Genomic DNA, 22,865 nt, shown 5'->3' with positions numbered 1-22,865 from the left:
TACTGTGTCTGTTTTTAAGCTCTTTTTGTATTTTCGTATTACTGTGTTTTTTGAGATGTAAAGCACTTTGGCTCAACAAGTGTTGTTTTAAATGTGCTATATAAATAAATGTTGATTTGATTTGTTGATCACACCTGGCCTAAAGTGATATATTGCTTTCCAAGTCTTTAAAAGTCTTACAGTTTATTGCCATGACTTAAATATAAAATCAGTTTTTAAGATAAGCTCTTAATCAAACATTATGACTATGAAAGCTTTTTTCCACCACAGAATAAAAAAAGTCGCAATTACCTTTTTTTCTACCTACTTTTTTTCTTGCAATTGCTGTTTATATCTCACAATTCTGACTTTATATCAAGCAATTGCGAGTTTCTATCACATTTGAGATAAAAAGTTGCAATTACCTTTTTTATTCAGCAGCGGACACTTCCATAGTTTATTGCCATGACCATAAAATCAGTTTGTAATATGAGCTTTCAATCATACATTATGATAAATTGTTCTTGTTACCAGTGTCCATATCATAGCAAAAAATATTGGAACTATTTTAATGTCTCGTTTAACCCATAACACATGATAGAATATGTGGCAGGTCTATTAATTATTTCTGTCCTATCCAATGCTGGTTATCATCATGTCAGTCAATATAATTTTGGATTCAATCCCCGATTTAAATAAGTTAGTCATTTCTAAAACTTTGCAGTGTGTATACTTAGCAGCATGAAAAACTTTCAAATTGCGAATGGGTTATAATTACATTTTCCTTTTTTAATCACTGCAGCTGTCAATCACTTCAGTGCAAACTCAAAGTTCTGCACTGTGAAAACTCCTGTTATAATCAATGAAGCAGGCTACACTGCACAATGAATCTCTTACTGACCTTATATTGCATCAAAATTATTAGTTAGCAAGTTAGTAAATCAGGTAGCTGCTTACTAATTAACATTTTCTGTATACATTTGAGCAGTTAATAGCATTAGCTAACTGCTGCAAGTGGCAACACAAACCCCCAGTCTTTAGCCTAGGTTAGACGCTTCTGACGCTGTCTGTTGTTCAAGAGTGGCTTGACACAAGGAATGCGACAGCCGAAATCCATGTCTTGCATACGTCTGTGCGTAGTGGTTCTTGAAGCACTGACTCCAGCTGCAGTCCACTCTTTGTGAATCTCTCCCACATTTTTGAATGGGTTTTGTTTCACAATCCACTCCAGGGTGCGGTTATCCCTATTGCTTGTACACTTTTTTCTACAACATCTTTTCCTTCCCTTCAGCCAGCCTCATGCAGACGGCTCACGCCAGCCGCATGACGAAAATTACATACATCAAATTCACAAACGCGGACGGCTGAAGTATACCCGGGCTTCAGTGATCACAAAAATTCAGCTGCAGGCTGCCACTGTTCAGAGAGCAAAGCTAGTCCACAATCTAGTAAACGTTTCTTTGTAGTAGCGCCAACTGAAAACACACTCATGTGACTGGAGAGACTCAGACATTGCAGAACTGAATATTGAACAGTCCACGCATGTGGATTTGGATTAAACAGGTAATCACTTTGATGCCGTGCCTGAACACTGTTTATCCCTTCACAGTAGCGTATAGCAGATGGGCGCACAGGGCTGTTAATTATTATTATTATGCCACTTTTATTATTAAATTAATATCCCAATTCATTTCACCGACGCACTGCGAGCATAATAAATGATTAGTTAGATGGTATCCTCCTCATTTAAAAAAACAACTTGTTTAACATTATAAAACTCTATTGTCCCGCCAGCGGACCACTGGGTCATTAAAGGGTTAAACTTGTTTGCTTAAAATTTTTGTGAATAATTTGCTGATGCAGGTACAAAAAGACGTTTTGTAACTGCAAAAAAAATACAAAAAAATAAAACTTGTCACCCATGGTGCCAACTATAGCTGGAGAGGAGAGATTTGGCTGTGGCTAACTTACACAGAAGAGACATTTTTTCTCATCACATAAGATGAACTACTTAATGTGATTTCAGACTGTGGTGATGTGGTTTCCCCACTGCATGGATCTTCATGTGTATCTTCAGGTGACTGTTAAAAGAGAAACTCTTTCCACACTGATCACATGTGTGTGTGCCGCTTCTCTCTGCTGTGGATCTCCTTGTGTCTTTTCAGTGTTCCTGACTGACTGAATCTCTTGTCACAGTATGAACACTTGTAAGGTTTTTCTCCAGTGTGGATTCTGTGGTGCTTTATTAAATCGCTCCATGCAGTAAAAGTCTTCTCACACTCAAAGCACATGAACTCTCTCACACCAGTATGAATTTTCTCATGTTTTTGTAAACTACACAGCAGTGAAAAACTCTTTCCACTCACAGAACATGAATGTGGCTTCTCCTTTGTATGAACTCTCAGGTGTTTCTTCAGGGCTGATGACCCTAGAAATGTTTTGTCACATTGATCACATGTGAACGGTCTCACTCCAGTGTGAACTTTCTTGTGATCCTTAAGATGTCCTTTTTGTTTGAAACTCTTCCCACATTGATCACATGTGAATGGCTTCTCTCCTGTATGAACTCTCATGTGAACATCAAGACTTTGTTTGGTTGATAAACTTTTTCCACACTGATCACATGTGAATGGCTTCTCCTTTGTATGAACTGTCAGGTGTGTCTTCAGGTCTGATGACCCTAGAAATGTTTTGTCACACTGATGGCATGTGTGTGGCTTCTCTCCAGTGTGAACTTTCATATGCCTCTTAAGACCTCCTTTTCGTGTGAAACTCTTCCGACATTGATCACATGTGTGTGGCTTCTCTCCAGTGTGAACTCTCTTGTGATCCTTAAGATGTCCTTTACGTGTGAAACTCTTCCCACACTGATCACAGGTGAACGGCTTCTCTCCAGTGTGGATCCTCATGTGTTCCTTAAAATCTCCTTTTCGTGTGAAACTCTTCCCACACTGATCACAAGTGAACGGCTTCTCTCCTGTATGAACTCTCATGTGACGTTCAAGACTATGTTTGGTAGTGAAACTCTTTCCACACTGAGTGCAGGTGAAAGATTTCTTGGCTCTTCTTTTCTTTAAATATGTATTTTTAGTCTTTGAGCGACTCAAAGGTTTTTCTCCAGGTTTATCATGATGTTTCTCCTCCACTTCACTCAGTTCTTCACTCTCCTCCTTCACGTCTATCAGCTCTGAAATGAAAGAGAAAAAAAGTAATTTCACTTTCAGTAAATCAAAATAAAGAGAGAAATATTAAGTTAAATGTGATAAAATTGAGACTTGTTGTAGCAGTTGTCTATCACAAAACATTACGATCATTTTGATGCATTCGCATAAATTGTCCCTGAAACTGTAACATTAATCTTCCATGATATTAACAGCCATATTTTGACATTTGATATTTCATTAATTTTCCTAAATCAGTGTAATTATTAAGGGCCGTTCACAGCAGACTTCTCCTTCCACTGACTTCCTTTCATACACATGTGAATGTAAGACACCAGAAACACAAGATCAAGTGAAGTTTGCAGTAAAGTGGAGTAGATTGTATATTTTAAAATTTGAGTGATTATTATTCGTTATTCGTATGTTTTTAAAAATATCACGTCATATCTTGACGTTTCAGCTTCTGTAGAAAGTTCACATGCTCAAAGTCTAGACTGATTTGTTTCAATATAACAGACTAAAATAATGGACAAAATATCTTAATAGAACATGATCTTTACTTAATATTGCATAATTTTGACTCTTACAGTGTATTGTTGGCTATTGCTACAAATATACCCGTGCGACTGGTTTTGTGGTCCAGGGTCACACTAAATGGAAATACTGAATTTTAAAGTTGTCTTACGGTGTGAAACGGAATGAGGGTAAGTAATAAATTACAGAATTTTGATTTTTTGGTGAACTAACCCTTTAATTACAAGTAACCAGCCCTAAATCAAACCCTAACTCTTGCTCTACAGTAAGTCCACTTGAATGAAACGACTGAGTGAATTCAGACACTGAGTGTGCCGGAAGGAAGAGCTGCTGATTTCAGAGTTTGTGCTGCTGTTTAATAATCATTTGATTCATTCAGCATCTGCAAACCTTAATTAAACAATTTCATGATCAAGGAATTTACACCTGAATGATATTATACTGGAATGAATGGATTCAGTAAGATTATCTGTAAGATTATACTTCTGTATATTGTCTATTTCTGTAGAGCTGGACATTTTAATAATGATCAAATGACTGAGTTCAGCTGTGAGAATAAAACCAACCTGTTTGTTCCTATTCAGTTTCACACTGAATGTTTCTTCAATCTTTATTTCTTCCGACTCCTCTTCATTAAACTCAATCTTCATGTCTTCAGTTTCCTCTTTATTAAACTCAATCTTCATGTCTTCAGTTTCCTCTTTAATAAACTCAATCTTCATGTCTTCAGTCTCCTCTTTAATAAACTCCATCTGTAAGTACAGAATAATTAACAGAGTTAAAAGTCTTCAATGACCTGTTGGACTAAAAAAAAAACAACACTCAAAACTAACTCTACAAATTAATAAACTTCATATTTCAGGCATTTATGATCCTCATATGGTATTTAATGAATTATAGATTATATTTAAATGATTACACTTTGATGAAACATGATTAATTAGTTTGTTAGTGTTTGTTGTTCTCGTTCATGTTCACTGTTCGAACAGCACGAGTCGTGATTCACTGAATCATTTCTCAAAGTGTTTGATTCAATTGACTCGGAGTTGAAAAGTTCAGTTTCTCCATCATTACTCGCCAGAGACTGAACTCGAGTTCATGATAAACTGATTTATGATTTATATATAGAGAGAAATGAGACGCAGGTTTACTGTTTCTCATCAGTGGATGAGCTTTACTCACACAAATATCCTTCATTACAGTTAGATAAAGAATCACAATGTTACATTATATAGTAAATAAATTCATTTCACATCGCTTTAAAAAACGGTAACAAATATAAATCATTGAACTGTTTCTGTCGATTAAAACAGCTTAAATCATTAAAACAAACCTTTATTCCGCAGAATCACAGCAGATGCAGGGGCGCGGCTCAGTCTTATGACGTCATGTCGTCACTCCAAAATAAAAGTCATGCATTGTCTACAATCACAGAAGTGCATAGAAATCCAACTATTTTACCAGATAATTTTTGTATATTAAAATTAAAACAGTGACAAATATGGTACAAACGATGTTTAAAAAAAAGGTTTTTTTGTTTTTGTTGTTTTTGTTAAACCACAGTGGAGCTAAATACTAATTTTTGGCAACTGTTACAGAAACATTTTTACAAAAAATCTTCTGATTTAACCTTGAGATTTGAAGTATTAGATAGTTATTAATAGAATAACGAGACACAAACCTTTACATTCAATCGCGTTTGGCAACATTGATTTTTGATCACAATAGTACGTTTACCTCAGATTTCATTAGATAGAATATAAGCCGGCCGTATGCAGGGTTTCATAATTACCCTGGTCAGAATATGTTTGTTTGGGGGGTACGGGGGCATGGTCCCCTAGAAAATTTAGATTTCCCTGGTGTACATATGTGCATTTTTAAGACGTTTTAAGGCCAACAAACAGGATATCAAATAGCTTTAAAACCATGTCAATAAATACAGTGGTGTGAAAAAGTGATTTTTTATTTTTTTGCATGTTTGTCACACTTTATTGTTTCAGATCATCAAACAAATTTAAATATGAATCAAAGATAACACAAGTAAACACAACATGCAGTTTTTAAATGAAGGTTTTTATTATGAAGGGAAAATAAGATCCAAACCCACATGGCCCTGTGTGAAAAAGTGCTTGCCCCCCGCTGTTAAAACATAACTTAAGTATCTAAAGATTAACGGTATTCTGCTCTGTTGCTTAAATGAACAATGAAGAATGAGATTTATTTGCTCACCCTCATGATTTTGCCCACATGACTGACTTCTGCAGAAACACGAAATATGGAAATACATTGTGAATCACTCAAGTGTCAGCAAACAGTGCGTGTAATTCGCTAATTATTAATTCTGTCAGTTTTGGTGACTAAGAACCGAGTCAAGGGGTGTCCAGTCCTGCTGCTGGAGGCCTGCACTGTCCTACAGAGTTTAGCTCACCTGAACCAGATAATCAACTTCTTACTTGGCATACTAGAAACTTCCAGGCTACTGTGGAAGTCACTGTGGGGCTGAAAACTGGTTACAAACAGTCTTCAAAATATCTTCTTTTGTCTTCAGCAAAGAAATGTTTACAGGTTTAGAAACGAGGGTGAGTAAATTTCATTTTTAGTTGAATTATCCCTTTAACTTAAAATAACTTTCACTGACATCTTAATAAATAAATAAATAAATAAAAAATATAATAGAAGTAAGGACTAGTCCTATCTTAAGCTAAGCCCTGTCTGTGAAATCTTCCAATTAATACCAAGGTATAAAACCAGCATCTTCCTGTTGTTAGGTCTGTCAGCATCCCTCCTCCTCCTTTTTGTACAGTTTTGCCTGTTATAGGGGGGCGATTGGAGCTCGAGTAGAATATCCATTCCGAGCCCCTCTATAGAAGACAGCGAGCCAAATCTGTTTACCACTTACGCTAAGATTATATGGGCATATGAACTCATGAATTAAATATTGTAGAAATGGGTTCCAGATGTTTGTAAATATGGACATAGTTTTCTTATTGGTGTATGTATATAATGTGATGTATTCTGTAAGAATATTAATCCAGTGTTTAATATGTATAACATTTTTGGATTTCCAGTTTAGTAGAATTATTTTCTTGGCTATAGTTAGAGAAATAAGAAGAGTATCTTTATATTTGATCGGGAGGTTATGGACTTCTCTACTGTTGCCGAGTGATTTTCAGTTAACCCATGTGACCATGATTTCTCTCTGCCTGTCACAGTTGCATTTTGTATACCATTTTTAACCTTTTAACTTTTCTTGTGTTATATATTATGAATGTTTTTCTTTTGTAATAAACTGTGTCTGCGCATAAATGATAATAAATTAATCTTAATATGTATCAAGTTTTACCTGGTAGCTCAATCCACTTGTCAATCCTCTCAGTAACTCCAAATCCTCATCCGTCACTTCAGTCAAGGCTCTGCGATAAACAAAATTCTTGTCTACTTGTTTCATAAAAGGACTGGTACTCCAACGCCACAGTATGTTTCATGGTTTATCATATATAAAGTATAAAAAACAACTCACCTGTCATTGCTGTAGTGACAGAAGAAGGGTTTCCGTTTTCGGTTTGTCTTGGTCTTCACCACCACAACATCTGTTACTGGCAGCGGTGTTGTTTTTCTGCCTCTTGGCTTATGCCACTGTTGGGGCAGGCTTGTGGAGGACTGGACTGACACACTACTAACATGTTTGGCTTTACAGAGGTCCAGGGTATAACTCTCAAAATGGATCTTTACAAACTCTTCGTGATGCAGCACATCAGATCATGTTAGTACGGCATGTATTTTGTGGATGTTTGTTAAAATTTGATTCTGAATGAGTTTGATACCTGTTCTGTACCTGAAAATCTCCTGTTAAGCCAACATCAAAAACTTGAAAAGCACTGTTTATTTAATTTGTTTATTCTGTTGTATTTGTTTGTGCTATTATTCATAATTTGATTATTTGTTACTATTTTATTACTTACAGTACTTGTGTAACAATATTACAATTTTAAGTGAGTTAATCTAGTAGCTTTTGGTGTCATAACCTTATTCCTAACCTTATTTATATAGGTTACATGTATCAAAAACAGCGAAAACAATAACTAGGCTTATTTTATAGGCCCATTTTGTTTTCTTTTTTTATTGTGGGGCCAGTGAGAATTTTGGAAGGGCAAATAAAAATTTGAACCACTGACCTGACCGGGTAGGTAGAAAAAATCTTGTGTTGAGCCCACGTAGATTAACCATGTTCTGTACACTTTTCACCATTCACCGCACGTCTGTGACCACTCATCCATTGTTGAGAGCCAGACAAGAGAACCTGCTGCATGACTGGATTTAATAGGAGAAACTGCGAAAATGCAACAGTAAAACAAACGGTTACACTAAATGTTGGACTTAAAAGTGTTCCTTACAACTTGTCAATATCCATGGATTAGGTTTATTTGACATGCAGCCAGGAGTCGTGTTTCCTGACATTTATATGCCTGATTTTGGTGCCGGGGAAATACATAAAGCAAATCTGCCTGTGAATATTTTATATAACTACAATAAAGGTAGGTTTAAATCCATGTAATCACTTATATCAATGTCAGTGTTGTTTATTTAAAAACACCCAATTATGCAGAAGATGGAAAATATTTAATTTATCAGTCAACACAATATATATAACAATACAATAAATACGGTATGATTTTACCTCAAAATCCAACAATTTGACACAAAATGATTCTGCAAAACATGTTTCTCTGCTGGAGTCGAGTTGTTTCTGTGAATTGCAGTGATCCATTTGCTTCTTAGACAATATTTTTAAAAACAAGATGTTCTTAAATGATTAAACATTGACCAAGCTATGATAAAAGTCCTAGTTCACAAGGTTAAGGTCCTAATGCTCCCAGTCTGTGATCTCTCTGAAGAAGATGAGTACTCTACAGAGATAAATGACAGAGCCATTGTAAATGGACAACTGTAAACAAAAGAGAAATATGGAAAGGAGCACAAACACAACAGTTTTACAGTTCATCTAAGAAATGGCTGCATTGGAAAGATTGAGTCAACTGTAAATATCATACATGATCACAAAAACAATCCACTGATCCAAGTTCAGCTTTTACAAACTGCAACTGCTGGTTTTGTGTCTGAGGCTCTCCATCCCACATAAAAGAAGTGGTGCCAACTGCAACAGTGATGATTGTGAAACCTCTGGAAATTGTCTGCAAGGTTGTGCACATAAGCTTCAAAAAACATGCTATGTTGCATTACAACCAAACAACATAGAGCTGGACTGATGTGCATGATGTTACTGCAACTGCAAATTCCATCTATAAAATGTATATAATTTCTAAATGTAAATGATAATAAAATGATAATACTGATAATAATGATGATACTTTACAAATTATTTTAATTACCTTAATTGTATTTATTAATAGAATTAATACAAATTGTAATTACCTTGTGCAAACATTGTCAGCACAGTATATGCCAACTTTAAATAAAAAAATGAACTGTGTTAAATTATTTTACAATACAGATTTAAATATGTACAGCATGTTTTCTCTCTTACACACACACACGCACACACATCCCACCACACGGGACCGGTTATATCAGCAAAACAAACTCAAGAGTCACTGACTGCACCTTTCACATTAGAATAAATACAAAAGTAAAGATTGGACAATTGACATCTGCCAACTGCCCTCATATAGTATTTAGAGCTGTAAGCAATAAATAAATTAATTAATTAATAGACAAAGAGAGAAAAGGCTTTTTAAATCGCAATTGAATTACTAACTGGAATAATTCTGTGACATTTTTCCCAGTACCAGCCAGGTTACATGTTAAGACTTTCTTATCTTTACACCCTTGAACATATTCCACTGTAGTTGCAGAAGGATACAAGTCTATAAGTCATATAAGTCTAATGGATTCAATTTTTGGACACCCTTGGTCAATTGCACCTTCGGGAATGCCAACATCATCTGTAAATTTAACGACAATGGTCTTTGAAGGTAGGAAATGTGGATGTCTCATGGTCCGTTCAGTTTCTTCCCACACACACTCTGATGTTAAACCTGATCATGTCACTTGAAATGCCAACCCAGGAGGGAACAAGATATCCTTTAAAGTCAGTTCATCATCTCTAAAGAAAAGAAGATTGCACCATGCCAGAATATAGATTGAAAATCACATAGTAGATAACACTGTTGAACATACACAGCTGAATTTGAGATTCTATTTTTATAGCTGATTCTTTACCTGTTCAGATTTAGAGTATAACTTAATTTATTTTGTCTATACAGTACCATTACATTCATTCACTCTGTGTGCTGTGACTGATTAACATCTAGGAAGGATCTTGCAATTTCCTCATTCAAATTCACATCTTCAGAATCAATATCATCAAAAAGATAAACATAGCATCTATCAAAAACAGAAAACACTGTTCAGTTCAGACAGAACAATCTGTTCCAGCAGAAACATGTTTTCATTGAGGGTAATTGTAATCTAGCAATGAGGTACTTAATAAATACTATCTTCTTGTCACACAAGGTGATGCCACTCAATCATAAACATGTGCTTCATCTACAAACCCTCTTCAAACTCTGGTGTCTTTTTGTTGTTTGAAGATAAGTATACATGTTTTCCAACAGTAAGGGCACTTGTTACTCTGTAATTTGTGTTTTGCTTTTGAATTATTGGTGTCACCATCTGAATTAGACATTGAATCTGATCAGGGACCAATCTAGCAAAATTCTGGAAGCTTTGAACGTCTTCCCACTGAAGCTCTTTGCACAAACTGAAGTAAGCGCCCCGTCTTCCCCGTCTCAGCAATCACGGCTTCACCCACAGCCTCTTTCATTTTACTCGCCACTTTTTTCATGCAAAGAATGACATGTAAAGACATTAGCAAAAGTAAAATTTTGATTGCCGTAAGAGGATCATCCATTATTTCCCAGTCAGACTTGACTCTATCTCTATTATCTGACTCGAAGTTTGTTGGTGTCTGTTGTGTGAACACGACAGTTATTTTTCACAACATTCTCAATCCAATGGCTAACTTGTTCATTGGCGTTTGTTGGTGTTTGTTGGCGTTTGTCGGTGCGGTGTTAATTGGCCTTAAGGGCACTTGTTTACCAAACCCTTAGTGATGAAATTTTAATCTTTGTGCCATCTCTTACAAAGGTGACCGCTTTGCATGTGGTTTTGTTGGCCACACACATGCAGTGGATTGGCAATGGGCGAGTGTACAGGCTAGTTGTTGCCATCTAGAGGGGAAGAGTACACAAAATACTTAAAATAAAGAATATTTAAAATATATATCAATGACTTTACGGGATTGTACTGTCAGAGATTGGCAATTCATAACTATATTTGTAGGTAATGTAGTAATAATTTTAGGTAATGTAGTATTGTCATTAAAAGGTTAGTTCACCCAAAAATGAATGGTAGAGAAATGAACATTTAATTCACGGGCAACAGCTCTGGTGGACATTCCTGCAGTCAGCATGCCAATTGCACGCTCCCTTCAAAACTTGCGACATCTGTGGCATTGAGCTGTGTGATAAAACTGCACATTTTAGAGTGGCCTTTTATTGTGGCCAGCCTAAGGCAATGATCTGTGCAATAATAATGCTTTCTAATCAGCATCTTGATATGCCACACCTGTGAGGTGGATGGATTATCTCTGCGCTCACTAAAGGCTGGTTCACATTGTGCGATTTTGGCCACAATTTGGTCGTCTGAGACAAATTTTGCAAATCCTAAAAGATTCCTATAATCCTAGCCTAAAATCTGTAGTCTGTGATCGCTAGTTTGACATGTTCACAGACAGCGGTTAATCACCGTTGCGGTCAAATTTTACCTCTGACGAAATTCTGGCAGTGTCAGAAGATTTGGCGCACAATCCTCCAGTGTGACTTACGACAAACGTCAAATTGTCTTCGTTTTTCAAGACAAGCCGTGATCAAAATTAATGATAGAGATGTCTTTGTTAGCCACCATTTCAGTCCCGTGTGTAACGCAGCTCACTGTCATGTCAAGTTTTCATGTGCGCCCGTTTTTAACACGTCTTGAATGTCGTACAGTCTGACATTAATGACAGCTGAGATCCCACAGTGTGACATGAGGATCATGTTCGTACAGTCTGACAAGCAACCATCGTAAAGGATTATAAATCGCACAGTGTGAACCCGGCTTAACACAGATTTAGACAGATTTGTGAACAATATTTGAGAGAAATAGGCCTTTTGTGTTCATAGGAAAAGTTTTAGATCTTTGAGTTCAGCTCATGAAAAATGGGGGCAAAAACACAAGTGTTGCGTTTATAATTTTGTTCAGTGTATTTCGCATGTCTAAGGCAGGTATAGCTTATTTGGCTTTGGGTAATGTTAACCTGACCTTCAGTATCAGTGAGGTAACCCTCAAACCAGTTGCTGTATCCTTTCAACAACACAGCTTGTGGGATTCAACATCCATTCTTGGCCCATTTTTCCACATCTAAGATTGTAAATCGCAGCAGCAGCTTCAGGTTGGTAGTCCAAGGCATTGTTGTTTACCTTTGCTTCTGGGTTTTTTGAAAAACAAAACTATCAAAGAGGTCATAAGATATGTTTACATACTCAAATTTTAAGCAATGAATTACATGCTTAATATATATTTTTTCTTTAACCTTTCCCCCCTGCCCTTAGGTCTGAGATAATGATTCACTCTTTTCTTGTGTTCTGATCAGGAAACAAATGGTGGTCCTCCCTATCTATCAAATATCTGTTGCAGCCAATGCACAGTAAATTATACAAAACAAATGTGCAACTGTAAGAAATGACAGCATTGGTTTCAATGGAGCTACGATCAACTTAAGCTTACGATACTTTAAGGAAACGCTACCCAGCACTGTACTCCACTGAGGCTGGGAAGATTGCTTTTGTCTGCTCATTGTTAACTGGTGAAGTACTGGAGTGGATTACTGTTGTATGGAGAGAAGATGGTTCTGCCTTCCCCTCATTCGACTCCTTCTTCCGGAGATCCCAGCGAGGGTAAAGGGGCAGGCGATCGTTTGCACTCCCCTTTCACACTCTCGCTGCACAAACGACTTGGGTGATTGACACATTGAAAGTACTATTTCGGAGGGGTTTGTCTCATGAATTACAGGTGGAATTACAGAAGATCTCTTTGAGAATTAACAGGTTTAGATGTTTAGATTTGGTCTTTAATATCACGACACTGTCTTACTATATTAATACTCTGTAAAAACCTGGTAAAAATGACTTGCGTGCAATGGAGGAAAATGTTTAGCCCTCCAGGTTGGTGTTCCTGTACAGGTTTGATGTCATGTGAAAACTCTCATTTGGTATTTTGGTTACATGATGTACTTTATAATCTCATTAACAGGGCAACACGTTCAACCCATGCTTGTTTTACCATTGGTCATGTTATATTCTTTTATAATTACCATTCTAGCACTAACCCGTGAGATGCTGACAAAGCAAGAAATGATTCTTGACCAGTGTAAGGCCCGCCTAATGGGTCCAATGACGGTTTCCCACAGGACAGGGAAGGTTTAAGCGTGTAGGTCTTTTCAGCGTCTCTATGAAGTTCACTTAATTTCACTCGTTTAATCTGACTCCAATTTCAAATGATTCTTACACTTAGGTTGTGTTTCCAATTAGAAATTCATCATTAGTTATGCATTAGTTTAGATATTTATGATTCTGGATAATCCATCTTTCAATTGTTCAGTCATTAGGGACCCGATGCCGCACAGAGATACTCGCCCCGGGATTTTGCGGTAAACTCACGGACATAAACTCGCCAGTCTGATCTTCGTCAGAGGGTGTAATAAGTTGGCTAATACCTTTAGTCGGTTGCCTACTGCTCACTCGAACAAAAGTGTATTTTAATTTAGCCACTTCCATACAACTTGCTAAATCAGTGGTAAACAGAAATCAAAAGGTCTTCAGATGAAGTGCCTACTGCTCCTTCATTCATGCGCCTTCAGTTTGTTTTACCCTGGACACAGACTTACGGTAGCATTAGCCTCCCATAATTTACTGGTAATAATGATATCAGGAGAATCCAGAGCAAATCAAATATAACATTTTATTTGTCAGGTAACAGTGTATCGTGTCAATTACACACATAACCAATTAAAGCCAATTCAGAAATTATAAATGCATAACATCGATTACTCAAAGAAATGCATATATACACAGTGATGGGTGAATGTCCTCAGACATTCACCCATCTCTGGGGGGCCTCTCCTACAGATGATCCCACATGACTGCTTTGCTCTTTACCTTTTATACCAGAACCAGAACAAAAGGATCGTAAATGTTTATGACACCAACACCTGTTTTGGGGGAGAGGAGAAGAGACACCACCCAAAAAGAGGACAGAATTTTCCTTAATTTTCCATCTTCTTCATAATTCTAGTGACTGCTGTGAAATTGAGACCGTTTTACCAATCGCACTGAGACAAATTAAATGATATCAAACATGAAAAGGGAAAAACAATAGATAAACAAGTTACATTATATGTTTTGAATAACTTTCAGTGACTTGAGGCAGGGGGAAGGAGAGTTTGTGTGTGTGTGTGTGTGTGTGTGTGTGTGTGTGGTGGGGGGAGGCGCTGTCCTTTTGGGGTTAGGGCGAGGCGTTGTCCATTGCTACTTCTTTGAGATCTTCTTTCCAGATTAAAGTTTTATTACTTTATTGCAGGACGCTTGATCTCAGTTTTTGTTTAGCAGGAAAATCAAGCCTTACACCAGCACCAGTCCATTCTACGCCTCCTGAATTCAAAGGAACTCCAGGACACCAATTATAAAACTGAAGATGGTCTTTTGCCAGTGAAAGACCCACAGGGCCTCAAGACACAAGAGCAGAAATTGCAAACAAGTGATTTCAAAGAAAAAAACTTCAGTTTAGGAAGTTTTCACAGGGATTATAACTAAATATTTAAATGAATAAAAATATTTATGTTGTAAAAAATTGCAAAAATACTGTAGCTGTGAATACATTTTCTAATGTAAATATCACTTGAAGTTTGTCCACAAGAATTCACAATCTTTGTTACATATATTCAGTTCTAATACAATTCTGTCCCATCCTGATCTGTTGTATTTTTTTTATACTAAATTGTTTCAGGGTTTCCGCGGGGTCTTAAAAAGTCTTAAAAAGTCTAAAATTCTGAACTTTAAATTTAAGGCCTTAAAAAGTCTTAAAAACGGACAGATTTTCATCAGAGGTCTTAAATTTCATTTAGTCAGGTCTTAAATTTTTTTACCCATTTCCAGAAACGCTACTGCTGAAAGTTATTACAAAGTAGCAAAAAAGTAGCGAGTCGTAGTTCTTTCTGGGGTATATTGGTGTTGGTATACGCAGTGATAAAACTACAAATCCCGTGATAAATGTAATACCTGCTCGCGAAATACGTCTGCGTCTCCTCAGAGTTTGTTAAAGTTCGGCTACGTGTGGAAAATGGGAAAGTGTACTTTCAACGAGACATGGCTAGATCACAGCGATTTCTGCTGTTGGTTACAAGCGGTACCCAGCTCCCGGTACGAGGCTCACTGCAAACTTTGAAAAAAAAAAAAAAAAAAGTCAGTTAGAGAGTCTGGGTGTGAAGCAGTGTAAAGGCGCTGGAGTCACACGCCAGAGCGGAGAAACACAAGCTAGCCGCAAAATCCCTTCAGCGGACTCGGCCAATTAGCCTCACCACTGCCGTCGTCCTCCTCAATGCCTGGTCCCTCCGGTCTCCAGCGCAATATCATCACAGCTCCGTCGAACAACCTTCGGGGTACTTTTGGAGCGACTGACACATCGAAAGCCGAGGTGATTTGTATACTACACACGGTGACTAAACAAACACCACTCATTTAATAGCAACAGTGAGATTAGCGATCTCTTCCAAGTGATGTTCCCTGATTCAGTAATCGCGAAGCAGTTCTCTTGCGGGCCCAACAAGATCACTTATGGTGAGATTTGGATTGGGGGAGTTTATAAAGAGGGAATTGATTCGTACTCTTACCGGGCCGTATGTCGTAATGTTCAATGAAAGCCAAAATCAGACCAACAGGACCATTGTTCTGGAACAATGAAATTGTTAAGTCGAGGTACCTGGGCTCACAGTTCATGGGACAGTGCGGGAGACACACACACACACATACACATACATATATCAGATAATCCATGTTAGATAGATACTCTAATTATCCCGAGGTAAGTATCTATCTATCTAAAATGGATTATCTGGTGTGTGTGTGTGTGTGTGTGTGTGTGTGTGTGTGTGTGTGTGTGTGTGTGTGTGTGTGTGTGTGTTTGTGTGTGTGTGCTACATTGGTTGTTACATGGGTTGGAGTAGCCTGTTCAATCTTTATTAGGCTATTAATATGCTGTTTTGTAATGTAAATAAATAATGAGATGAAATCTATTCTATTTGAGGGCAAGTTTGTTTTAGCCTATTTTAATTTTGGGCCTAAGGTTTTGGGCATTTGGCACATTGATGTGTGTGGAAGGTTACTAATGTGATTGCTTTATCTGTAAATTAAATTAATGCTTTTTCAATGACTGAATTCATTGAAATAAAGTGATTTTTTCAGAATTTCTTTGATTTGAATATTTTTTGGTAATGCGTCGTGTAGGTCTTAAAGTCTTTATGGTCTTAAAATGTCTTAAAAAGGTCTTAAATTTGACTTACTGAAACCTGCATAAACCCTGTGTTTAAAGCTGCTCCACGATTTTTGGCCCTCTAGCGATTAATAAACAGAACGCGTCTTTTGCTACATTGTAGCCGGAGCTACTTTTCTCCGTGTATGTCTATGGCGAGTCACGCAGTTACTGTGATACTCTGCGGAGTCCTACCAGTCCGGTCTGAAATAGTCCAAATATAAACACTTATTATAAGTGTATCATAATGATTCAGGGTAAGACAAAAACACGGTTTGGAAAATGGATTCATGTTGTATATTCTCATTATATAATTTTTGTAAAATTTTAACACAAAAAAAGTTGCAGACTGCAGCTTTAAAATCAGCATAACATTAAACATAGGTAGCCTAAGAATTATTTAAAAAACCTTTTAAGGAATGAAAGTTTGCTGATAATTTAGTCACCCACATCATGCCATCCAAGATGTACAGCAGAGGAGTTTCTTTCTTCATCAAAACACAAACTAAGATATTTAAAAGGACCTCTGAACTTGTAAAGAGTGCAGGTGCACAACTACTTTGAGTGTCTAAATTATTTTTGATGTGGCCTTTATCTGCTCTTTTGATGCTCAAAGCCATCAGCAAATTTTCATTTTTGGCTGAACTATTTATTTAACCCTTTGACGCGTACGATCACACCGGTGTGATTAGAACGTTCAGCACATCACATGACTAACTGCTAAATTCAAAATTTCAAATCTGCTTTCACGTTTTCACTGACACCAAGCCAGAGACAAGATGTGCTCAGCAGTGGTCTTTTATGACAACTGTTCAGTCTTTTCACGTTTTTTAAATTCTTTAAAATTAAAATACACAATCACAAAAATACTAGTAAAAACTAAATATAGTTTGTAATTGCACATTAATATCTACAACAGCAAGAAAACCTTTTAAACATAAAGTAATATTATTTTATTCACGTCAAACACACATTGTGCAGATAACTGTAAAGTTTGCTGTGTTTCTGTCCCAGTTTGCCACCCACTTACTGTCATATATTGCGGGAGAAGTGGATGATCTTGTGTCTTGTAAATAATGATGGCGGCGCCCATAGCCCATTATAACTTAAGGCGGGCGTACACGGTGTGAATTCTGATGGTCGGAAGATCGTAGGTCTACGCACACGTCACGAGTGAGTTTATCTGAAAATCGCACGGACGAGGTGATATACGACACGATTTTTCGACCTGCCTATTTCCGAGGCGAGAGAGAGCATGAGAGCGGAGCGCGAGCTCAAATCTGAATACCCTTTGTGACATGCTGGATAGAAAATAGGCACATGTGAAATCATTTTTTTTTTTCTCATCGACTAGTTGTTCAAGCCATTAGTTGACTAATCACATTGATTAGTTGATTATTCACATTCAATTTCTTAAATACTGGAGAGAATAAAGCGGTTTTATTAGCATTTATACTATAGCACTCAAGCTCACGCATAAAGCTTGCCATAAAGAACTGGCAAAAGAAACGATTATGAATTTGACAAAAAAAAAAAAAAGCAAGTAGACATTTTAATTGTTTTTTAACAATATAATGTTTTCTAAATCAGTTATGGCTGCAAAGATGAAGTTGATTCATTGCTGACTCTCATCTCCGCAGTGGATGTGCAGAATTCACATTTCATTTGGATTAGGCCTACATAATCAGAGAGTAGCCCATTTCTTTTAGTTTTGAATTATTTCGTTTAAAAGAAGACATTTCAAGCTTTCTATAGATAGCCTATTTTTCTCGTGTCTGTGAGGCAAACAGTTCATTTGAGTTTCAGTTTATTTAGTCTATAAGACGCGCTGCAGATCAAGTGCAAGATCGCACTCTCGCATCCATGAATATATTTGCTTCTTATTTATTAAATCCAGGCAATTGGTTGATGAAACATTGATTAAAATTAAGATACATTTTTTTACAAAACAAAATTCATGTTAAAGAAAGGCTTTCTACAAAACAAAACTTAATGAAGTGATTAAAATTATGTCTGACCCACTTCATGTCTCCAGATGTGGCTATTGCGCATATGATGTATTGTTCACTTGTCTTAATCGAATAGATAAAATTAAAAAATATAGGCATATTTAAACATGAATATGAAACTAAATATATTTTCTTTAATGGCTACCAACACGTACAGTAGCCTACAGTAGTACAGAGAAATTTCATGTCGTGATCAAGAGTGGATCATGAGTCGAGTCGTATCAACCATAATTTATTTTTTAACCTGATAACTGTAGCTCTTGGGCGATCCGCTGTAAAATATCATCTCAGACGACCCATACACACTTGACACATCATACAGTGCAGTTCAGCGAGTTTATCCTCCTTTTCAAATTCGCCTTGGCGCTGTCATCGTCATCTCTATCTTTCTTCTTCTTCTGTGGTTTTTCTTAGCTCCTGATTGGTCAACTTCAAATAGATTGAAAAATCGGCTTGTTTAACCGCACACATGTCACGAATTCAAACCGATAGCTCCCGAACTTTTTTGACATGTTTAAAAATAATCGGGAGGTCGGGAAGCGCTCGTAAGGCACTCTGCTCGGCTCATAATTCCTCGTACATGATACGAGCCGCAACCATGCGAGCATACACGATTTACACACAAAAAAAATCGCATGCGAATTCGTACGACAGCAAAAATCGCACCGTGTACGCCGCCTTTACCGATCGACTTACATGATACTTTTCCTTTAAGTATTTTTTTTAACCACATAAGGTGTTCACTTGCATATATTTAATAATGTAGTTAACAAGATTGTAAATATTCTGTATAAAAATAAAAAATAAAACTTCTTTTAAAAAGTAAAAAATCTTTTTTTTCCACTGTTACCTCGCACTAGCATTTAGACTAATCTGAGACACAATTTTAATAAAATTCCTGTTTTTAAACTACTTTTGAGAAAATGACAGACAATTTATTGAAAAGAAGACAATTGACGAGAGGAAATTGTAGACATTTTTTTTAAATTTTGATGAGAATTTTGACAGCGAGCCAGAGAGTGACAGCGGTGAGGACCTTCCCCCGAACAAAACAAACCGAGGGAACAAACCGCTATGCCTCTGACCTGCCAGAAAGTGAAATGAAAGGAAAACTGGTTAAATTGTTTCCAACAAACATCCCTGAAATGTACACATTTTTTGGCCCCCTCCACATGGAGACGCGTTTCTGTGAAACCGCACAAATTTTTTATCGGATAGGCGTTTCGTCCACACGGATCCGGCATTTGCAGGACAAACCTGATGAGAGGGCTGCTGGAGGAGTACAGCACATTACGGTCTCCATCCAAAGGAGGGCGTCCTGCCTTAGACACTCCTCTGCACCTTACGGCCAGGCATTTCCCATCTGAAGTCAGTTTGACGCCAAGTCCCGGTCGCTGTAATGACATTAGAAATTATTACTAGTGGAATATTTCACCACCAAATTAAATATCTGGTATGCTGTGTCTTGACTTATCTGTTTCACTGTCATGAATTATCCTCATTTGTAAATTTTGCTTGCCTTTTATACGGTATGCATTGTTTGATTCTTTGCTATTTAGTAAGGTGTCATTTTGATTAGGATTTTACAGTGTATTAAAAGGGAAACCATTGTGTGAATGATTGTTATTTGTCTCACATAGTGACAATGTCAACAGCAAAAAGATCAAATATTGAGGTTGAAAGATTTATCCACCAGGTGTCCCTGGTCCTACAATCATCGGAGACAAGTTACTTTACTGCATTACTGCAGGAGGCTGGCCGAAACACCAGAGATGTTGTGTTTGATTCACAACAACACAACATTTTTAAATGTGTAGAGAAAAACCGGTAAGTGACAGAACTATGTTCTTAGATTTGTCAACTTAAACATGCTTTGTAAAGCAATGATCCTCTTATGATTTTAAAGCAACATTTTGACATTGTCATCTATTAACATGCCAAATTTCAAGAAACATGTTTTAATGTGTAATAGTATTTTCTAATGTGTAATAGCAGGTATTCTACTTTAAACTGCTCGGGTCGAGTGGAATTACAGTAACTGTGTCTTGCAGGAGTTCAGTGAAACTCAGTGGAGTTACTTTAACACCCTCTATCCAAAATCCAGGCAAAGATGATGTAATTGTAAATCACTTTAGCAAGCTCTCCATTATTCGTAATGCAACGTTTACATTTGATGATGGCCTCAAGGTCAACACAAAAAACACAAAATCTAATTGACATAACCACAGAGATCCAGGAATATCAAAGGGGGAGTTTTTCTTTTCATTCTAAGTGTTGAGGTTTTTTAGATGTTACAGCAATATATTAGGGATATGAGGTTTAATTTCTTTAATTTAGTGAGGTCTGTGTTGATCAAGCATTTATCTTGTTTTTTTCTGTTTTTGTCACAGGTGATTGTGCAGGTGAAAGTAGTCAAACTCTTTTTTGAGAAGGAGTTGCATTAGAAGCCACCAGAAAATAAAACGCAAAAGTTATTCTATTGCTGACGTAACCTCTAGTGTACATTTAACAATATGGGGTGAAAATAAAGTTAAAATTGGAAAATAGTACAAGCTGCAGAATGTGTCTGTGAGGCAATTTGATCAGAAAGTGTGTCTGGCATCAACTTTGCTTCCACAATCCTCCTACACTTTAAACTCAATTTGCATTTTTGATATCGTTCAGTCTGATAGTTTGAGCGTTCAGTTGTGGTTGTAATTATTGACACTGAAAGTCAAACGTATGTGTCCCAAGAACCATGTGATGGAGAGACCTTAATGAATCATTGTATGCAATGTGACCGTATCTGTAAAACTGCCAAAATTAAAGGGTTAGTTCACCCAAAAATGAAAATTCTGTCATTAATTACTTACCCTCATGTCGTTCGACACCCGTAAGACCTTCGTTCATCTTCAGAACACAAATTAAGATATTTCTGTTGAAATCCGATGGCTCAGAAAGGCCTCCATAGCCAGCAATGTCATTTCCTCTCTCAAGACCCATAAAAGGTACTAAAGACGCCGTTACAAAGTCCATCTCACTACAGTGGTTCTACAATCATTTTATGAAGCGACGAGAATAGTTTTTGTGTGCAAAAAAACCCTAAATAATGACTTATATAGTGATGGGCCGATTTCAAAACACTGCTTCCTGGAGCTTCGAAGCGTTATGAATCAGTGTATCGATTCATGAGTCGGACCGCGTGTCAAACCGCCAACGACTGAAATCACGTGACTTTGGCGATCTGATCTGATCCAACAGCAGAACGGTTTCAAACAACAAAGAAATGTACAACACTCGCGTTACAGTGTGTAGATTCACACACACACTTGATGCTATCTATCTTTACATTAGCGACAGTAACTGGGCTGTATTGGCCCACGTTGAGGAAACAGTCGTCGGTGAAATGTGTGGCGCAGACATACAAAACTATGGGAAGTTGTATCGGCGTATTACCAGAGAAAATAAAATTAACCCACCGTTTCTTCATAGGCTCGGATGAAGGAACTAAAAAAAATACTTTGGTGTTCATTTGTACATCCAAACACTGAGCAACTACCACGATTCGCTCGTTTACAAGGCATGATGTCTCTTGAGGAAAAAAATAAAATATTGTGGTCGAATCTCACTGTAGTAGCTCATTTTCTCATGGGCGAGCAAAGCAGAGAAAGGGGAGGTAACCTTTCCTCATATGACGAGACGACATATGGGGAAGATTCCAGGGGCCGGTTGCACCAGCTGTGCGCAAGTTACAGCGTAGACTAGTTTTGACGAAAACGGGCATTAAGTTACAACTTACGCATCTACTAAATATTTTTGTGTTGCACCATTAAACTTATTTGAAGTGTAACTCCACGTATACACTAAATATTTACAGAAGCCTCCTATCAGGAGTAACGGTTGGAATAAAATAGTAGACTGACTGAACTGCATCAATAAGCTCTTGTTTTACCTGACAGACTTCATTCTTTACACATATATGATGCTGCTGACATTTACACTCTCTTACATTTTAAGAGAGAGAACATCATGTGAAAAGATTACTTTGTTAGCCACTCTTCAACACAAACCCGTTAAACAGCGCGCCGCTGTGTGCATCGGTCCTGTCACTCCGTGTTGTGCATGTCAAATAAAATCAGCCATAATCAATAAATGTCATTTCTTATGTTGTTTTTGTTGTTGTTGTTTCAGTATTTATTTATTTATTGATCCTTATTAATTTAGTTTCTGAATGTTATTTACATATAAAAACATTTATGATTAAGTAGTAGGCTGTTATATTTAATGGGAACTTATTTTTACTGTTAGCTACGTGAGGCAAAATAAGTCAGAATGAAGGATTTTCTCACCCTCAATTTGTTCCTAATCTGTATAAATTTCTTTGTTCTTTTGAACACAAAGGGAGATATTTTGAAGAAAGTTTGTATCCAGGCCGCTTTGGGACACCATTGACTTCCATAGTAGGAAAAAAACTACTATGTAAGTCAATGGTGCCCCAGAACTGTTCAGTTTCTCACATTCTTCAAAATGTCTTACTTTGTGTTCAACAGAACAAAGA

General features: G+C 37.0%; 1 protein-coding gene across 1 annotated transcript; it reads right to left on the bottom strand.

Moving 5' to 3' along the window:
* Positions 1-1,942: 1,942 nt before the first annotated feature.
* LOC137005301 (gastrula zinc finger protein XlCGF57.1-like) lies at positions 1,943-21,186 on the bottom strand. Its single transcript, XM_067366147.1, has 7 exons — positions 21,181-21,186; positions 19,586-19,722; positions 7,510-7,520; positions 7,195-7,411; positions 7,018-7,087; positions 4,267-4,426; positions 1,943-3,166 (listed from the first exon to the last, which is right to left on the bottom strand). The coding sequence occupies exons 1-7, from the start codon at positions 21,184-21,186 to the stop codon at positions 2,091-2,093; spliced, it is 1,677 nt and encodes a 558-aa protein (XP_067222248.1). The 3' UTR covers positions 1,943-2,090.
* Positions 21,187-22,865: the final 1,679 nt, after the last annotated feature.

The sequence above is a fragment of the Chanodichthys erythropterus genome, chromosome 3, assembly GCF_024489055.1.
Source record: "Chanodichthys erythropterus isolate Z2021 chromosome 3, ASM2448905v1, whole genome shotgun sequence".
NCBI classification, from domain to species: domain Eukaryota; kingdom Metazoa; phylum Chordata; class Actinopteri; order Cypriniformes; family Xenocyprididae; genus Chanodichthys; species Chanodichthys erythropterus.
Note: the sequence above shows the minus strand (reverse complement) of the source record. Positions and strands in the feature narration are given on the sequence as shown.

Excerpts from the sequence above, each read along its gene's own strand:
- LOC137005301 (XM_067366147.1), bottom strand. Across the intron at positions 7,088-7,194 it reads TGTCACTACAGCAATGACAG|AGCCTTGACTGAAGTGACGG; the intron begins GTGAGTTGTTTT and ends TGTTTATCGCAG. Across the intron at positions 3,167-4,266 it reads AAAGATTGAAGAAACATTCA|AGCTGATAGACGTGAAGGAG; the intron begins GTGTGAAACTGA and ends CTTTCATTTCAG.